Below are 19,663 nucleotides of genomic sequence, written 5' to 3'. Positions count from 1 at the left end.
GTGGGGTTCATAACGAAGAAGACATTCTCTTAAATACCCAGGGCCCAAGCTGTTTAGGGCTTTATAGGTTATAACTAACAACTTATATTTTGCCCGGAAACATATCGGCAGCCAGTGCAACTCCTTCAATACAGGAGTAATATGGTCTCTCCTAGATGACCCAGAGACCAGCCTGGCTGCCTCATTCCAAACCAACTGTAGTTTCCGGACTACGTACAAGGGCAGCCCCACATAGAACGCATTACAGTAATCCAGTCTGGAGGTTACCCCAGATGTACCACTGTTTTGAGGTCATCTGTCTCAAGAAACTGATGCAGCTGGCGTATCAGCCGAAGTTGATAGAAGGCACCTCTGGCCACTGCGTCAACCTGGGACACGTCTGTTTGTGTAAAGGAGGAAGCACTGTAATGGTGACGACTGGCATTTCTATGAGCAGCAACCTGGATCTCCTGACGTTGCTGGCCATCAGAGTTACAGCATTCCCCCTTCGCACAAACAGGGCTGTAACCCTGAGCAGTCAAGCTGGAGGGGAGTGAGTGACGGATCCAGGGCGGGACTTCCCACCTGCTTCGGGGCTGTAACCATGAACGGCGCTTCAAAGATTAATGCCTGAAGAGGGCTTTAAGTTTAGATCCAGGTTGTTGCCAGCTCTTCTCGCCCCTTATTTGTCCTCATTCAACCCCACTTAGCGCTGTCACTCACCTGCTTCTCCTTCTACTTCGTAGGCAAATGTCACCAAGACTCCAAATGGCACCTTGCCCTGGAATCCAGGCACCGAGAGCTCTGTCCGTCCCTGCAGCTGCCTGTTTTCCACCTATCACGGGAGAGAAAACTGCAAGCTGCCTCTGTACAAAGAGCATCTGACTTTCCCACCCTCAACTTAACACCAGCTTCATCCCACTCACTTCAATGTCCGAAATGGCTGATCGCAAGGCGCATGACCAATTCACTAAGCGCCTCTCCCGATACAGCATGCCTTGCTCGTACAGTTGCACGAAGGCCTCAGTCACAGCTTGGGAGAAGCCCTGTGGAAAGAAAGGAAAGAGCAGGGGAAGAGGGCTATTATGGCTAAAGCCAATTTATAGGAGAAAGAAGGGCGGAAGCCTCACCTGTCAGTTTCTAGGCCAATCAGAGGGCCAATACAAGACACCAATGCTGCACTTTCAACCATACTGTACGTAGGAATTCTTTTCTTTTCTTTTTTTAAAAAAAGTTGCATTCTATTCGTTACATATTTATCTTGCTGTTCCTCCAAAGATAAATGTCTTCGTTTCACAACAATGACAAGCCAAGAGACAGTGGCCAGTCAGTGAGTTTCATTATTGACAGGGGAACATAAGAAGCTGCTTTATACTGAGTCAGACCACTGGCCCATCTCGCTCAGTACTGTCTACTCTGACTGGCAGTGGCTCTCCAAGTTTCCAGGCAGAATTCTTTCCCAGCCCAACCTGGAGACTGAGTCTTGGACCTTCTGCAAGCAAAGTGGATGTTCTACCACTGAGCTAAGGGCCAGGGGATTGAACCTGAATTTTCCCATGTCCAGATCCACCACTACAGTCACTTACTCACACTGGGTCTTTTCGACTGATTCTACCAAGGAGGAAATTAACCACACTTTATACCTGGTGTGAAAGGAAGAAAGAAGTTGCTCCAGGTCTCAGGGCAACTCAGTGGCACACCTAACGACAGAGTTTATGAATTTTGTCTCCCCTCCTCAATTCCAAAGCCCAGACAATATCCTCTTTGAATTGGGGTTGGGGGTCAGAACCTAGACACCCTGGGACACGAAATATGTTTATATTCCAGTATCTATTACTTACAGAGTCCATGGTAAAACAGACTCTGTCCCAATCCAGCGATGCTCCCATCACCTTCAGCTGCTGAAATATTTCATTTCCTTTTCTGATTTCAAAAGGGGAAAGAAAAAAAACACAACTTACTGAAATCTGAAAATCAAGCTGGCAATACTTCTGCCCTGACACAACTAATTTTTGTAGAGAATCTCCACAAAACATAAGGATTTTGTGAAGAGCTGGCTTCTTGCAGAATGTCCCTAGATAACACTCATTTAAGTCCATGCAACAGTAGAGGGTCTGCTCCCACCAAGGATATTCCAGGACCCTTCATGGTACAGGAGAACCTTATTTATCATGGGCCTAGCACCCACGATTTTGCGTATCCGTGGTCAGGTAATGGACACCCGATCCTGGTATAAGTGGGGGTGGGGGAGGCCTAAAGAGGGTTAAACCCTTGGAGGTCATTTCTGGCTGCCATTTTGAGTTTGGGAGAGATTGGGAGCCATTTTATGGCTCATTTCCTCCACCAAAACCCATGATTTTCTGCTGGTTTTTTTTACTCTTGGAGAAGTCTTGCTGGACTGCTGGGGACTGGCAGAGCATGGTAGGCCACTTCCCCCCACATTCCTAGGGCCATTTAACGCACCCACTCCCCCCCCCATTTTCTTTTACATTTTCCCGACCACTGGGAACCTAACCCCCAGATTTCTATTACTCCAATTGCTCAGTATTCACTGTTTCTGTATCCGCAGTAGTAGCAGAGAGCAGAACCTCCGCGAAAACTGAGGTTCTCCTGTATTATCAGCTCCTTTTTGTAGCCACTTTTATTGCAGAGATGTGTGTGTGTGTGTGTGTGTGTGTGTGTGTGTGGAATCCAGGCAATAGTTTACTCATCTAATCAGTAAGAAGTAAACCTGCCCATGCCTTTATTATGAACATATTTGAGTATGGGTATTTAGGTTTCACCTTGCAGGACAACTTCCCCCAGCTCCCAAAACTAGTCTTGGACCCCACCACCCAATGTCTAGCTATGGGCCTATCTCCATGCACACTTACTCCTCTTTCCAATTCCAGACTTCCTGCAGGAATTCATCTCGTGTGAAGTCTTGTCGCAAGGCTCCCTGTTCCTTCCAGATCTTTCTTTCCACCACAGCCTGAACAAACCAGAGAAGAACTTGGAGGAAATGAAAAGCTGGATAGGGGAGACTTGACTAGATCTTTAATCTCATCAATATTTTCAGTATATTGGGGGTGGTGGGGTGGTGGAGGCACTTTCAAGTTCAGACTCTAATGACGTAGAATAAAGATGTTTCAACTGATCATTCTCACCTGAGTGGCAATTCCAGCATGATCTGAGCCTGGTACCCATAGAACCTTATAGCCTTGCATCCGCTTCCTGTAACATACCAAGTAGACAACAACATCACAACGAACTGAGCAGATGGAAGCTGAACAAGTATCGTTATCATATAGTTATTAAACATGTACACAGCTAGCTGGACCTACTGATATTATGCCAGATCAGAACTAGCAGCTCTAAAGGGAGAGGCTTTGCCTCTCAGCCCCAACTCCCTAGGGAGAAATGACAGCCAATGACAAAGCCCGTTCTTTGAAAGGAAACGGTCTCAGATTCAATCCCTGCCATCACCATTAAAGCAGGGCTGTCAAATATGAGGTCCAGATGAGGCCTGCAACACTCCTCCCACACACAAATCACTGAACCACCATCAAGGCTAGGCAATGGCCTTTAGTAGGGCAGTATGGCTGACCTCCCAAAAGCAGTTACTCTGTTGGGTCTTCACAACAGCCTCTTCCCCATCTCAATTAAAATGAGCAGCAAAGGTTTTAAGACATGTAGAGAGGGTGGGACTTGCAATTCACCAGCATTTGCAAGCAGGGATGGGGGCAGAGTAAGGATGTGGAGTGTGAGGGGGCACAACCATTGGAGAAAAAGACTTGGTTGATGGGGATGTGAAGGCAGCAGGATGGAGGGGCAGCTGCTTTGACATGCAAGACAATTTTAGGTATTCCCAGATGTTGTTGACTGCAACTCCCAGCATCCCCATCTGCAATAGCCTTTTCTTGGGGATTATGGGAGTTGTGGTCAACAACATCTGGGAATCCCTGTTAGAGGGAACACTGGTGGTAGGGAGTTGCAGTGGATACTTTGGCCCAGGAGAAGCTGGCAGGTGAGAGCTGGTGAAGGGAATCGGGGCAGGAAATAGGAGGTGGGAGGAGTGGCAAACTGGGATAGTGGTGGGGAGAGTGGCAAACTGGGACTTTGGATAGCAAGGGCAGGTATCTTTAGAAGTTAACTAAATAGCCCCACTACTGGCACCCTTTTGCTTCAAAATTGCTGGAAGGACTAGAACCATGCCATGAGCTCTGAGGATCACACTCTACAGTTCAACAGGGGAGCAGCAGTGAAGAACCCCTGCCTTTGCTCCAGAGTCTAAGAGTCAAGGTCAAAATGGAGGATTGAAAAGGAGAATTGAGGTCAAAATTGAAGTGGCATGGGAACAGAACATTTAGAAATACGTTCTAAAGAGCATTTATCTATCTATTTATTTATTTGATTTATGTCACCCTTCCAAAAATGGCTCAGGAAGATTTACATTAAAATAATTAAAACCAAATACTATGAAAACAACATAAAACCAATTAACAATTAAAACAGTTTTAAAACCCTGGAGGACTAGGCCGAACATTTACAACAGTTTAAAAACCCTGGAAGGCCAGGCCAAACAGACAGGTTTTAAGGGCTTTCCTGAAAACCAATAATGAATTCAAACTACGGATTTCTGCCGGGCATGCATTCCACAGACCAGGAGGAGCAGCTACAGAGAAAGCTTGCCTCTGAGTTGCCAGATGTGCATGAAATGTAACAAAGTGATGACCTTGAAAGATGGGGATCTACATTCTTAAATAATTAAAAGGATGAAGATTTTATAATTAATTCTGTGTTCTCCTCCTGTTAGGCTGCAAGGGCTTCAGGGTCAACGATTCATGTCTCTATATACTGTCCATATGTGTTTACTGTAAGCACCTCCAGCCTTATGGGGTTTGGAGACTATAAAATAAATGCATCAGCAGTAACCACAAAGCTGCAAGGGCCCCCGGTGTCCGCTGGAGTCACAAGCACATCAACCTAGCCATTTCCCAGGCCCTCCAGGACATCACTTACCACCGTACCAAAGCATCTTCAATCGCCACAGTCAAGGCATGCCCCAGGTGCAAGGACCCCGTGACGTTAGGTGGGGGGATGGAGAGGGAAAATGTTTCTGGCTTCTGATGGGGCAACTGATGCTGAGAAAAGAAAAAAGAAAAGAGAGATTACAATTACCTGAGGTCAGAGCAAGACAGTCAGTAAACTGGAGCACATCACTAACTGGGAGATTCAGAAGAACATACAAATAGCCCTGCTGCTCCCAAAGCCTCTCTGTCCAACATCCCGTTTCCCATAGTGGCCAACTACATGACTCTGGGAAGTGCACAAGCAAGACATGAAGACAACAGCCTTAAGAACATAAGAACAGCCCTGCTGGATCAGGCGCAAGGACCATCTAGTCCAGCATCCTGTTTCACACAGTGGCCCACCAGATGCCGCTGGAAGCCACAGGCAGGAGCTGAGAGCATGCCCTCTCTCCTGCTGTTACTCCCCTGCAAACTGGTACTCAGAGGCATCCTGCCTTTGAGGCTGGAGGTGACCGATAGCCCTCCGCCTAGTAGCCATTGATAGACCTCTCCTCCATGAAGTTATCCTAACCCCTCTTCTCCTAGCACTGCTCCCTGGGAACTGGTAAGCAGTGGCATATTGTCTCTGAACATGGGGGCTGCATTCAGCTTTCACAGATAGTAGCCACTGATCATCCTCTCCTCCATGCATTTGCCCAATCCCCTTTTCAAGCCATCTAAGTCACCAGCCATCATCACATCTCATCCTGTGGCAGTGTCCTGAATCCACCACCTATCAATTTCATTAGGCAAGGTCTAGCCCAGGGCTGCTCAGCTTCAGTCCTCCTGCAGATGATGGCCTACAACTTCCATAATTCTTGGTTATGGCTGGGGATTATGGGAGTTGTAGTCCAAAAACAGCTGAGGGTGGGGGGAGTTGAGCAGGCCTGGTCTAGCCTAATGAAATTAGGTCAAGCATTATGGGAGGGAAGAAAAAGTTCTCTCCATCAGCTTTCTCCAAGGGCCGCTTCAAATGCACACAGATCTTTACACACACTAACACTGGGCCGTGGCAATAATGTGCCTGCTCTGCCGTTACCAGCAGATATGCTGACACAACCTTGGCACGTCCTTTAATTGCCATATGAAATGCCTTTCTCATTCATTTAAAGGACAGGTTGAGAATGTGTCAGCACATCTACTGGTGATGCCAAAGCAGGCATGTTCTCAGCATGGCCCCAAAGTTATTGCATATGAAGGGCTGTGTTCATCTGAACCAGTCCCATATCAAATACTATTTTATAAACCGAACATATTCTTAGTCATTTTGTTGCTGTTGCTCCTTCACTCCAGGGCTGCACAATTTCGGACCTCCAGCTGTTATGGAACTACAACTCCCATAATCCACAGCCACCATAGCTAATATTCAATGATTAACTCATTCCTCCACCCATCAATGCAAAGAGAAATGTCCCTATCTCACCTATTTACAACAGAATCAATCTACTACATAATTAATCTACTGGAGTTATTTGTCTACCTGATACTCTGGCTTGAAAAATCCTTCTTTCACCCACCAAGCGTACCAAGCAGATTCAACATAATGTGGGCTATAGGAGGTGGGCAGTGGTCCTGAGGTATCTGTGGGGAAGATTACAATATAGAGAATGAAATTTTAAAGCAGAACTTTGTCTATCCCACATTGCATATGTAACATGGCAGAATTTCAAATGAAAACCAGCATCCTGAATTTCTTAGCTTTCAGTTTTTAATAAGCAAGTTTCTAGCTGGCTGAAGAGAAGTATCTTCCTTGAGAATATTTGGGAAACATCTGAACAAAGTCTCAGGTCCTGGAAGGAGATGAAGTAGGACTTCCTTTGTCTCTTTCTCTCTTACTCTCTCTTTGTGGTCACCCCAACTGTCAGATTTTATAATGCATTATCCTCAGGGCAGGGATCTTTCTTTTTTGCTTAGGTCAGTCTTTAAAGTACCATATTCATCTCACAGACAGGCCATCCATCTCCACTCCCCTCTCCACACTCACCAACATTCGTTAAAACCTAGCATCTGGAAATAAAAATATTCCAGACAAATTTGAACTTGCACATCTGCTAAACTAGTACAATTCATGTTGATCCCAGAATTTAAGTTTCCTTAGTATAGAATCTAGAACATTTTTTGAGCCCAGGTGTACTAGTTTGGAAGAAAATATTAGGAAGAACGTAAAGTAAAGTGTGCCATTGAGTCGGTGTCAACTCCTGGTGACCACAGAGCCCTGTGGTTGTCTTTGGTAGAATACAGGAGGGGTTTAACATTAGATTAGATTAGATATTTATTTACGACCCATGGTCAGCTTAGAAAACAATGCAGTATGAGAGGATGCCTTTCGGCTGCTGCCCGACACAGGCGTTTCCCATAGTCAGGGAAACATACCAGCAGGGATTTGAACAGGCAACCTCTGGCTTGTTAGTCAAGTCATTTTCCTGCTGCGCCATTAGGTGGTTCAGGAAGAACATAGGAAGCTGTCATATACTGAGTCCATCAAACTCAGTATTATCACAACTGTCTGGCAGTGGCTCTCCAGGTTTCTAGGCTTTATTCCAGTCTTTCCCTGTCCTACCAGAAGTTGGGGGCTAAACCTGGAATCGTCGGCATGCAAAGCTTGTGTTCTGCCACTGAGCTTCAGCACCTTCCAGAGGTTTCATGGTTGTACTCAATAAGTTTCCTTTTGCAAACTCCTCTTATGGGATTAGACTGGATCATTTTCAGTTGTGACTCCTGAGGATGTGGACAAACTGTTTCAGACAGTGCATCCTATAACCTGTTCTCTTGACCCTTGCCCAACTTGGCTTATCTCATCTGGTAATCATATTATCAGAGAGGGTCTGGTAAATATTATAAATGCTTCTCTGAAGGAGGGCAGGATGCCTCCTTGTCTTAAGGAAGCTATTATTAGACCACTTTTGAAGATGCCTCAGAGTTAGCTAATTACAAACTTGTTTCTAATCTTCCATGGTTGGGCAAGGTGACTGAACATGTGGTGGCCTCTTAGCTCCAGGCAGTTTTGGATGATGCAGATTATCTAGACCCATTTCAAACTGGTTTTCATATGGGCTATGGGGTTGAGACTGCCTTGGTCGGCCTGATGCATAATCTCCAGTTGGCTATCAACAGAGGGAGTGCGACTCTGCTGATGCTTTTGGATCTCTCTGTGGCTTTCGATACCATCAACGATGGTATTCTTCTGGACCACCGGGAGGAGGTGGTGGCACTGTTTTACAGTGGTTTTGTTGATACCTCTCTGGTAGATTCCAGATGGTGTTGCATGGAGACTGTTCTGCAAAGCGAGAACTAAAGCGTGGAGTTCCACAAGGCTCCATACTGTCTCCAATGCTCTTTAACATCTATATGAAACTGCTGGGAGAGATCATCAGGAGGTTTGGTGCAGGGTGTTATCAATATGCTGATGACACCCAGATCTACTTCTCCATGTTGACCTCATCAGGAAATGGCATATCTTCCCTAAATGCCTGCTTGGAGGTGGTAATGGGCTGGATGAGGGATAACAAACTGAAGTTGAATCCCAATAAGATGGAGGTACTGATTGTGGGGGGTTGGGACCAGAAACAGAGTTTAGATCTGCCTGTTATGGATGGGGTTACACTTCTCTTGAAAAATCAGGTACGTAGCTTGAGAGTGCTCCTGGACCCAAAGCTCTCCCTGTTTTCTCAGGTTGAGGTGGTGGCCAGGAGCGCTTTTCATCAGCTTCGGCTGATACGTCAGCGACTTTGATTTCTGGAGGCAAATGACCTTAAAACAGTGGTACATATGCCGATAATTTTGAGGCTTGACTACTGTGATGCACTCTATGTGGGGCTGCCTTTGTGCATAGTTGGGAAACTACAATTGGTACAGAATGCGGCGACCAGATTGGTCTCTGGGACAACACGAAGGGACCACATAACAAATAATTTTAAAAGAACTGCACTGGCTGCCAGCATGTTTCCGGGCAAAATGAGAAATGTTGGTTATTACCTATAAAGCCCTTAACGGCTTGGGTCCAAGGTATTTAAGACAATGCCTTCTTTACCATGAACCATGCAGCCTGTTATGATCTTCTGGAGAGTTACGGTTACGGTTGCCGCCAGCTCGTTCGGGAGTGACCCAGGACCGGGCTATCTCTGTGGCTGCCCTGGGGCTTTGGAATATGCTCCCTGCTGAAATAAGAGCATCTCCCTCTCTGCTTGTTTTCAGAAAGACCCTCAAGACTTACCTGTTCTCGCAGGCTTTTAATTAGAATTTTAATAATGTGTTTTAATTACAGTTTTACGTGATTTTTAATTGTGTCTTGTGGATTTTAATCTGTCACTTTTTATATTGTTTTAAATTTTGTACACCACCTAGAGTTGTACATATCAGGCAGTATAAAAATATGATAAATAAATAAATAAATAGGTGTGTATAAAGCAGGCACTGAGAAGGCCGAGAAATTCTCATTTTCCCACCATACCTTTCTTTTGTCCAGCTACAGTGGGAATCTTGTATAGAACCATGTTTTTCAAGGCCTGACCCGTGCCTTCGCTCCAAGGCGCCTTCTAATAAAAGAAAACACACAGTTATTCAGGTTTTGTTTTGAAGGAGAATACAATTATGATCACCAATACTCAGCGGGAGGAGTAGAGAGTGCCCTCCTGCAAGGAACGGTCTAGGCCAATAGTTCACTGGTAGAGCACGTTCACAGAAGGCCCCATATTCAACCCCTGGAATCTCCCCAATTCAAGCTAAAGAACCCTGTACCTGTACAAGCCTTGTTAGATCATGGTCGGTAGACAAAAATAACTTAGATCGACCAACATTATTATTACTTCTGAATATTAATAAACTTATTTTCAATAAAAGTTTCCAAAGAAGTTCACAAAGCAACAAGAAGTGATTCTCTGTACCAAAAGGATGCACAAAGCTAAAAGAAACCCAAGAAGGGAGTGTCTGTACTGGAAAGGCAAAGTGAGAACGATAAACTGTTTTCAAGGGTGACTAGCAGAAAGAATTGCTCGGACCTCACTGATGAGTACTGGAACATAGGAAGCCTACAACCAAAGACTAAAGTGTTGGGAAGGCAAAGGGAGAATGGTGGCCTGTTCGCAGCAGTGTCTGACCTCATTGGCCCTTCTTTGACAATAGAAAGCCCACAAACAAAGATGCATGAGTCCCTCTGTGCTGGGAAAGAGAGTAGCGGACTATTTTCAGTTGTGTTTTGGGGAACATGTTGCTGCCCTTCCTGACTTTACTGACTGGTAAAAGGATATCTGCAAACAAAGATGCAGGAGTCACTCTGTGCTGGGAAAGAGAAAAGCTGATTGTTCTGGGCTGTACCTGATTTCAGTTGCTGTCCTTTGGCAAAGGGAAGTCTGCAAACAAAGATGCATGAGTCACTCTGTGCTAGGGAAAAGAGTAGCGGATTTTTCTCAACTGTACTTTATATCATTGACTGTCCTTTGGGAAAAGGAGGTCTGCAAACAAGGATGCATGAGTCACATTGTGCAGGGAAAGATGGTAGCAGATTGTTCTCAGCTGGCTGTCCTTTGGCAAAAGGAAGTCTGCAAACAAAGATGCAGGAGTCACTCTGTGCTGGGAAGAGTAGCCGATTGTTCTCAGTTGTACCTTATTTCATTGACTGTCCTTTGGGAAAAGTCTGCAAAGGTGCATGAGTCACTCTGTGCTGGGAAAGAGGGTAGCCGATTGTTCTCGGCTGTACCTTATTTCATTGACTGCCCTTTGGCCGAAGGAAGTCTGCAAACAAAGATGCATGAGTCACATTGTGCTAGGAAAGAGAGTAGCCGATTATTCTCAGCTGTGTTTCTGGGAACATGTTGCTGCCCTGCCTGACCTCGATGACTGTCCTTTGGCAAAAGGAAGTCTGCAAACGAAGATGCATGAGTCACTCTATGCTGGGAAAGAGAGCAGTGGATTGTTCTCAGCTGTACTTTATATCATTGACAGTCCTTTGGGAAAAGGAAGTCTGTAAAGATGCATGAGTCACTCTGTGCTTGGTAAGAGGGTATCCGATTGTTCTCGGCTGTACTTGATTTCACTGGCTGTCCTTTGGCAAAAGGAAGTCTGCAAACAAAGATGCATGAGTCACTCTATGCTGGGAATGAAAGCAGCGGATTGTTCTCAGCTGTGTTTCTGGGAACATGTTGCTGCCCTGCCTGACCTCGCTGACTGTCCTTTGGCAAAAGGAAGCCTGCAAACGAAGATGCATGAGTCACTCTGTGCTGGGAAAGAGAGCAGTGGATTGTTCTCTGCTGTACTTTATATCATTGACTGTCCTTGGGGGAAAGGAAGTCTGCAAAGATGCATGAGTCACTCTGTGCTTGGAAATAGGGTATCCGATTGTTCTCAGCTGTACTTGATTTCACTGGCTGTCCTTTGGCAAAAGGAAGTCTGCAAACAAAGATGCATGAGTCACTCTGTGCTGGGAATGAGAGTAGCCGATTGTTCTCAGCTGTGTTTCTGGGAACATGTTGCTGCCCTGCCTCATGTCGCTGACTGTCCTTTGGCAAAAGGAAGTCTGCAAACGTCACTCTGTTCTGGGAAAGAAGGCAGTGGATTGTTCTTAGCTGTATCTTATATCATTGACTGTCCTTTCGAAAAAGGAAGTCTACAGAGATGCATGAGCCACTCTATGCTTGGAAAGAGAGCAGTGGATTGTTCTCGGCTGTACTTGATTTCACTGGCTCTCCTTTGGCAAAAGGAAGTCTGCAAACAAAGATGCATGAGTCACTCTGTGCTGGGAATGAAAGCAGCGGATTGTTCTCAGCTGTGTTTCTGGGAACATGTTGCTGCCCTGCCTTACCTCACTGGCTGGCAAAAAGAAGTATGCTAACAAAGATGCATGATTCACTCCTTGCTGGGAAAGACTGTAGCTGATTGTTCTCGCCTGTACCTTATTTTGTTGACTGTACTTTAGCAAGAGGAAGTCTGCCAACAAAGATGCACGAGTCACTCTGTGCTGGGAAAGAGGGTAGTTGATTGTTCTCGACTGTACCTTATTTCATTAACTGTCCTTTGGCAAAGGACAGTCAGCTACCCTCTTTCCCAGCACAGAGTGACTCGTGCATCTTTGTTGGCAGACTTCCTTTTGCCAAAGGACAGCCAGAGAAGTCAGGCAGGGCAGCACTATGTTCCCAGAAACACAGCTGAGAACAATTGGCTACTCTCTTTCCCAGCACAATGTGACTCATGCATCTACTGACTGTACTTTAGTAAAAGGAAATGTGTAAACAAAGATGCATGAGTCACTCTGTGCTAGGAAAGAGTGTAGCAGATTGTTCTCAGCTGTGTTTCTGGGAACATGGTGCTGCCCTGCCTAACCTCACTGGCTGTCCTTTGGCAAAAGGAAGTCTGCAAACAAAGATGCATGATTCACATTGTGCTGGGAAAGAGGGTAGCCGATTGTTCTCAGCTGGTTGTCCTTTGGCAAAAGGAAGTCTGGTCACAAAGATGCACGAGTCACTCTGTGCTGGGAAAGAGGGTAGCGAATTCTTGTTGGATGTACTTGATTTCACTGGCAGTCCTTTGGCAAAAGGAAGTCTGCAAATAAGGATGCATGAGTCACTCTGTGCTGGGAATGAGAGCAGTGGAGTCACTCTGTGCTGGGATAAGAGTAGCCGATTGTTCTCAGTTGTACCTAATTTCATTGACTGCCCTTTGGCCGAAGTCTGCAAACAAAGATGCATGAGTCACTCTGTGCTTGGAAAGAGGGTATCTGATTGTTCTCGGCTGTACTTGATTTCACTGGCTGTCCTTTGGCAAAAGGAAGTGTGCAAACAAAAATGCATGAGTCACTCTGCTGGGAATGAAAGCAGCGGATTGTTCTCAGCTGTGTTTCTGGGAACATGTTGCTGCCCTGCCTGACCTCACTGGCTGGCAAAAAGAAGTCTGCTAACAAAGATGCATGATTCACTCCTTGCTGGGAAAGAGAGTTGCCGACTGTTCTCAGCTGTGTTTCTGGGAACATGTTGCTGCCCTGCCTGATGTAGCTGACTGTCCTTTGGCAAAAGGAAGTCTGCAAATGAAGATGCATGAGTCACTCTGTGCTGGGAAAGAGAGCAGTGGATTGTTCTCTGCTGTAACTTATATCATTGACTGTACTTGGGGAAAAGGAAGTCTGCAAAGATGCATGAGTCACTCTGTGCTTGGAAATAGGGTATCCGATTGTTCTCGGCTGTACTTGATTTCACTGGCTGTCCTTTGGCAAAAGGAAGTCTGCAAACAAAGATGCATGAGTCACTCTGTGCTGAGAATGAAAGCAGCAGATTGTTCTCAGCTGTGTTTCTGGGAACATGTTGCTGCCCTGCCTGACCTCACTGGCTGGCAAAAAGAAGTCTGCTAACAAAGATGCATGATTCACTCTTTGCTGGGAAAGAGGGTAGCTGATTGTTCTTGGCTGTACCTTATTTCGTTAACTGTCCTTTGGCAAAGGACAGTCAGCTACCCTCTTTCCCAGCACAGAGTGACTCGTGCATCTTTGTTTGCAGACGTCCTTTTGCCAAAGGACAGCCAGTGAAGTCAGGCAGGGCAGCACCATGTTCCCAGAAACACAGCTGAGAACAATTGGCTACTCTCTTTCCCAGCACAATGTGACTCATGCATCTGACTGTAATTTAGTAAAAGGAAATGTGCAAACAAAGATGCATGAGTCACTTTGTGCTAGGAAAGAGAGTAGCCGATTGTTCTCAGCTGTGTTTCTGGGAACATGGTGCTGCCCTGCCTAACCTCACTGGCTGTCCTTTGGCAAAAGGAAGTCTGCAAACAAAGATGCACGAGTCACATTGTACTGAGAAAGAGAGTAGCTGATTATTCTCAGCTGTATCTGATTTCACTGGCTGTCTTTTGGGAAAAGTAAGTCTGCAAACAAAGATGCACCAGTCACATTGTGCTGGGAATGAGAGTAGCCGATTGTTCTTGGCTTTACCTGATTTCACTGACTATCCTTTGGTAAAACGAAGTGTACAAACAAAAATACCTGAGTCACTCTGTGCTGGGAAAGAGGCTAGCTGATTGTTCTCGGCTGTACTTGATTTCATCCGCGCCAGCTACTTCTGGTCAAAGAGCAAACAGGGCGGCAGGGAAGTATGCCCCGTAGGACCTGTAAAATAGGGGGCCCAAGTGGGGGGAAAGTGGAGGGGGGGAGTGGAGGGAGGGGTAAGTGCACCCTTCCCCCCTTAAAGTGAGACACCCCTGCCATCAAGCCATCCACACCTGGTTCTGTGCACATCCCTACTTGGTGTTGTCGGTATACAGAGCCAAGGTGTCAACCAAGGTAATTAGATATTCCACTCTGCATCATGGGTATAACTTATGGTATAGCAAAATGCCAGTTGAAAATTCTGAAAAATATTTTGAGTTTATACATTTGTGCTGCAAGTGCTAGTGCTGCATTAATACTGGAAGTTGAGATCGCTTCAGTTAACATCTTAGCTTTTGATGTATGCACTGAGTGTTTATATACAAAAATGACGTATTTCTATACCGCTTTCCCACAAAGGTCCCAAAGCGGTTTGCATAGATATAAAGATGGATCCCTGCCCCAAAGAGCTCACCATGTCAAAAAGAAACATCAGATAGACCCCAGCAACAGCCACTGGACATATGCTGTGCGGGGTATAGATAGGGCCAATTGCTCTCCCCCTGCTAAATAAAGAGAATCACCACTGTCTCCAGCTTCCACTAGTTATCTAGCACTGATGTTATTAAACTTAAAACTTCTTCTGGCAGGAACTGGTTTAACAATGAAACCAAATTGACTGTGTTATCCTTACTCCATCTGAAGAGATATGAATACACAGAGGCTAAGGGACCAAAAAATTAATAAATGGACATCCATTTTCAGGAAACAGTAACTGACATACTGTGCAGCATCCCATGTGCCTTGTAACAGCATGTGCACGCAGGTGCACAAGAGAACTCTTGAGCAAAATGTAAGAATTGTGTGAATGCAGTTGCATGTTGGACAGTCATTAGAAATAATGGAAATCCATTGTGCAGCTGCAGTTACAATTCTTGCATTTTGTGTAAGAGCGCTCTTGCACAACTGTGTGCACATTCTGTTACAAGGCAGACAGACTGCTGCACAGCATGTTAATCACTGTCAGACACAAACAGTGTCTGCTCGCCATTAAAGTGGAGAAGAGGCCCACTTTAGTGCAGATTATTTGCCAGCAAAATATCCCCATGTTTTAACTATTGTCAAATATAGAAAAGCGTATATTACAGCTCATTTTAATTCTCTCCCTACAGCAGTTAAGGAGCAAAATTTTAAGAATATCTCTCTTGATCCAAGACAGAGCCCTTGTGAATTGAGAGTTCTTGAAGTAGCAGAACACATTTTATCAGAATGTAAATTTTATATCAATGTAAGGAAACAATTTACAATGCCATTATTAATCTCACTCCCTGGGAGGACAATAGAATTCTATGTTCCATATTTACTGGGTAGTCTGGACAAAGCAGTAACCAAAAATACAGTCTTCTATTTTGCTGCTGCAATCAAAATTGGATCCCAGTTCATTATTTTTATGTATTTTTGCTGATATTTGTTTTATCTATATGTTGCCATGGAAAGGTCTATGGGCCAAATAAACTACCAAAGAGCATGACAAAACCCAAGAGAGATACAAGCAATAACCACTGAAAAAAATACTATACAAGGATGGATAAGGCATCTAGGAGGATGCCAGCATGGATAACAGGTAATGTCAAGGAAGCCATAAAAGGGAAGAAGACTTCCTTCCGAAATTGGAAGGCCAGCTCAAATGAGGAGAACAGAAAGGAACACAAACTCTGGCAAAAGAAATGCAAGGTGACAATAAGGGAGGCAAAAAGAGAGTTGGCAGAACATTTAGCTAAAAGCATCAAGAGGAATAACAAAAATGTATTTAAATACATCAGAAGCAGGAAACCTGCCAGGGAGGCGGTTGGACCTTTGGATAATGAGGGCGTGAAAGGGATTATTAAGGAGGATATGGAGATTGCAGAGAAGCTAAATGAGTTTGTTGTGTCTGTCTTCACAGCAGAGGATACTGAGCATATATCTGTTCCCGAAACAGACTTTTAAGGGGTGGAGGCTAAAGAACTGAGTCAGATAGAAGTGACAAGAGATAATGTTCTAAACTGTCTGGAAAAACTGAAAACTAGCAAATTGCCAGGGCCAGATGGCATCCATCCAAGAGTCGTCAAACAACTCAAATGTGAGATTGCCGACCTCCTTGCTAAAATATATAACTTATCCCTGAAATCGGCCTCTGTACCGGAGGACTGGAAAGTAGCAAATGTAACACTGATATTCAAAAAGGGATCCAGGGGCGATCTGGGAAATTACAGGCCAGTTAGCTTACATCTGTTCCAGGCAAATTGATGGAAAGCATCCTCAAGGATAAAATTGTAAAGCACCTAGAAGAACAGGCCCTGCTGGGAGAGAACCAGCATGGCTTCTGCAAAGGTAAATCTTGCCTCACCAACCTTTTGGAATTCTTTGAGAGTGTCAACAAGTGTGTGGATAAGGGTGGTCCAGTTGAAATAGTATACTTGGACTTCCAAAAAGCTTTCGACAAAGTTCCTCATCAAAGACTCCTGAGAAAACTTAGCAGTCATGGGATAAGGGGATAACTACATATGTGGATTGCTAACTGGTTGAAAGACAGGAAACAGAGGGTAGGGATAAATGGAGGGTTTTCACAATGGAGGGAAGTAGGAAGTGGGGTCCCCCAGGGATCTGTACTGCTTTTTAATTTATTCATAAATTATCTAGAAGTAGGGGTAAGCAGCGAGGTGGCCAAATTTGCAGATGATACCAAACTCTTTCACGTAGTGAAATCCAAAACAGATTGTGAGGAGCTCCAAAAGGATCTCTCCAAACTGGGGGAGTGGGCAATAAATTGGCAAATGCAGTTCAATGTTGGCAAGTGTAAAATGATGCACATTGGGACAGAAAACTCCAACTTCAAGTATATGCTGATGGGATCTGAGCTGTTGATGACAGGAGAGGGATCTCAGGGTCATGGGTGGACAACTCGTTGAAAGTGTCATCTCAATGTGCGGCAGCTATGAAAAAGGCCAATTCCATGCTCGGGATCATTAGGAAGGGGACTGAAAATAAAACGGCTAATATTATCACACCCTTATACAAAACTATGGTGCAGCCACACCTGGAGTAGTGTTTACAATTCTGGTCACCACATCTAATCACCACATTGTAGAAGTGAAAAAGGTGCAGAAGGCGGCAACCAAAATGATCAGGGGTCTAGAGCACCTTTCTTATGAGGCAAGGCTACACCACCTAGGGCTTTTTAGTTTAGAAAAAAGATGACTACAGGGAGACATGATAGAGGTCTATAAAAGCATAGAGTGGAGAAAGTGGATAGAGAGAAATTCTTCTTCCTCTCACATAACACTAGAACCAGGGGTTATTCCATGAAATTGATTGCCGGGAAATTTAGGACCGGCAAACGGAAGTATTTTTTCACACAACGCGTAATCAACTTGTGGAATTCTCTGCCACAAGATGTGGTGACAGCCAACAACCGCGTAATCAACTTGTGGAATTCTCTGCCAAAAGATGTGGTGACAGCCTACAACCTGGATGGCTTTAAGAGGGGCTTGGATAACTTCATGGAGGAGAGGTCTATCAACAGCTACTAGTCGGAGGGCTATAGGCCAGCTCCAGCCTCAAAGGCAGGATGCCTCTGAGTTCCAGTTGCAGGAGAGTAACAGCAGGAGAGAGGGCATGCCCTCAACTCCTGCCTGTGGCTTCCAGCAGCATCTGGTGGGCCACTGTGTGTGAAACAGGATGTTGGACTAGATGGTCCTTGCGCCTGATCCAGCAGGGCTGTTCTTAAGGACAGTACTCCCCTTGCTAAACAGCAAAGAACCATCCTGTAAAGGTTAGCCAGTCAGAAGGGGTCAACTCAGTACAAGGCAACTATATGTTCAAATAAGTTTGTTTAAAATATTTATAGCTTGTCCCTCCAGCACACTCTGGAGTATGCTAGAGGAACACATGCTGATGCTGTGCAGGGATGCACACCACCCCAGCAGGAAGATGGAAGGGGAGGTGGCAAGCAGGTAAGCACCTGCTCTGTTTTGTTAAGGGTCCCTTTCGAATTTCCCTAGAAGTGCTCGAAGCACACTTTGGGCACATCCCTAGCCAGAACTCTTCAGTGCAAGGGCTTGTTCAAAGCCATCCTAAACCAAAGCAAAACCCAAGAGCATTAGCTCACTTTCATAACTGAAACTCAACTCACAGTGATGCACTGGTACAATTTAAGAACTTACACAGCAGAGCGTAAAAACAGGCTACATCATGGTCACCCCCTTGCCCCCTCCCATGTGCTCTACAGTTCCTGCCACATTCATCTTAACTTGCTCCTAATCACAAACTCCTCAACGTTTGGCCATCAAGGTCCCTTCTTGCCACAGGCTGCCTCACCTTCAGCCCAGCAGCCAGCCCAGCTTCGATGGACTCCAGCCTCTCCCGTTGCCGCTTCTCTTTCTCAGCCTTGTTTTTCAGACGGTCCATTTTCCTCAGCTGGTTCTCTGGCTCGGGCTTGTTTGCTTGAGAACAAGTTCTACTAGGCACATGCCATTGCTTCTTCTCAGCACGGAGAAGCCCACAGCAGAAAGAACAAGGGTGCCAGTTTGTGCCTGAATTAAATCTGGCCAACAGCATGTTGGGGAGTGGATCCAGTCAATTCTTATGCATGTGTAGATGAAGGAGGATGCATTTCTCTCGGTTAACTCCAGTCACACACTGCTAGTAGAAGCACATTTTCTTTCCATTTTACAGGGAACAGAATCTGCATAAAGTCAAGACCAACAAATTGGGGGGGAAAGACCATAATCACATAAACAGTAACTTCAGTTTCACAAACTTCTGACGGTTCATCGATGCTTGTTGTAAATCCTGATTTCACTGAAAAGGGAAGCTGGAATACATACCCCAACACCTGAACTCTTTGTTGATGAATTAGAGCAGGGGTTGATAGGAACTGTAGTCCAACAAGTTTGGGAATGCTTGTGTTAGAGAACTGGGCCTGCTCAATTCCTTTCCGGGATGTCTCATGTTCAATAAGAGTGAAAGCAATATATTTGTACCACTGTTTCTATGCTGAATTATTGCTGAATCATTGTAGGAAGAGTTAACCTAATCAAGGGAGGATTGCAGGTCTTGTGATAGCAAGCAGAGTCCACCCTGGTTTGTGTTTGAATGGGAAACTACATGGGGAGCACTGTAAGGTATTCTTTTTAGGGGATGGGGCTGCTCTGGGAAGAACATCTGCATGCAGAAGGTTCCAAGTGCCCTCCCTGGCATCTCCAAGATAGGGTTGAGAGAGACTCCTGCCTGAAACCTGGGAGAAGCCGCTGCCAGTCTGTGTAGACAATACTGAGCTAGGTGAACTAATGGTCCAACTTGGCAGAAGGCAGTGTTGTGGCCCAGGTCACTCATATTGGATCAGAACTCATAGCCCAGTGGGCCAGTCTGAGGCCTGTGTCTCTGCCAGCAATTCTATTGAGAGATTCCCTGTTGCAAGGAATCACTGAGTGAAATGATTGACTCCTAGGAGACAAGCTGGAAGATAATCCTATATGTCTTCTGACAGGATGTTTACCATGTTAATGTCACCTATATTGTT

The 19,663-nt window shown here is 45.2% G+C and overlaps 1 protein-coding gene across 6 annotated transcripts in view; it reads right to left on the bottom strand.

The window, feature by feature from the left end:
- Positions 1 to 19,663, bottom strand: part of VARS2 (valyl-tRNA synthetase 2, mitochondrial) — a 48,975-nt gene that overhangs the window by 27,618 nt on the left and 1,694 nt on the right. For 3 of the 6 annotated variants that reach the window (XM_053295822.1, XM_053295818.1, XM_053295820.1), the window contains exons 2-10: positions 18,460 to 18,826; positions 9,481 to 9,565; positions 6,511 to 6,611; positions 4,981 to 5,102; positions 3,126 to 3,192; positions 2,853 to 2,950; positions 1,821 to 1,902; positions 906 to 1,025; positions 703 to 814 (exon numbers count right to left, since the gene is read on the bottom strand). In XM_053295822.1, the coding sequence (XP_053151797.1) occupies positions 703 to 814; positions 906 to 1,025; positions 1,821 to 1,902; positions 2,853 to 2,950; positions 3,126 to 3,192; positions 4,981 to 5,102; positions 6,511 to 6,611; positions 9,481 to 9,565; positions 18,460 to 18,699 (1,027 nt within the window). In that variant the 5' untranslated portion in view covers positions 18,700 to 18,826. Of the gene's footprint in view, positions 1 to 702; positions 815 to 905; positions 1,026 to 1,820; positions 1,903 to 2,852; positions 2,951 to 3,125; positions 3,193 to 4,980; positions 5,103 to 6,510; positions 6,612 to 9,480; positions 9,566 to 13,998; positions 14,096 to 18,459; positions 18,827 to 19,663 lie in introns of those variants that run through there. The other 3 variants (XM_053295819.1, XM_053295821.1, XM_053295823.1) reach the window with 3 other exon arrangements.

The sequence above is a fragment of the Hemicordylus capensis genome, chromosome 2, assembly GCF_027244095.1.
Source record: "Hemicordylus capensis ecotype Gifberg chromosome 2, rHemCap1.1.pri, whole genome shotgun sequence".
Lineage (NCBI taxonomy): Eukaryota > Metazoa > Chordata > Lepidosauria > Squamata > Cordylidae > Hemicordylus > Hemicordylus capensis.
Note: the sequence above shows the minus strand (reverse complement) of the source record. Positions and strands in the feature narration are given on the sequence as shown.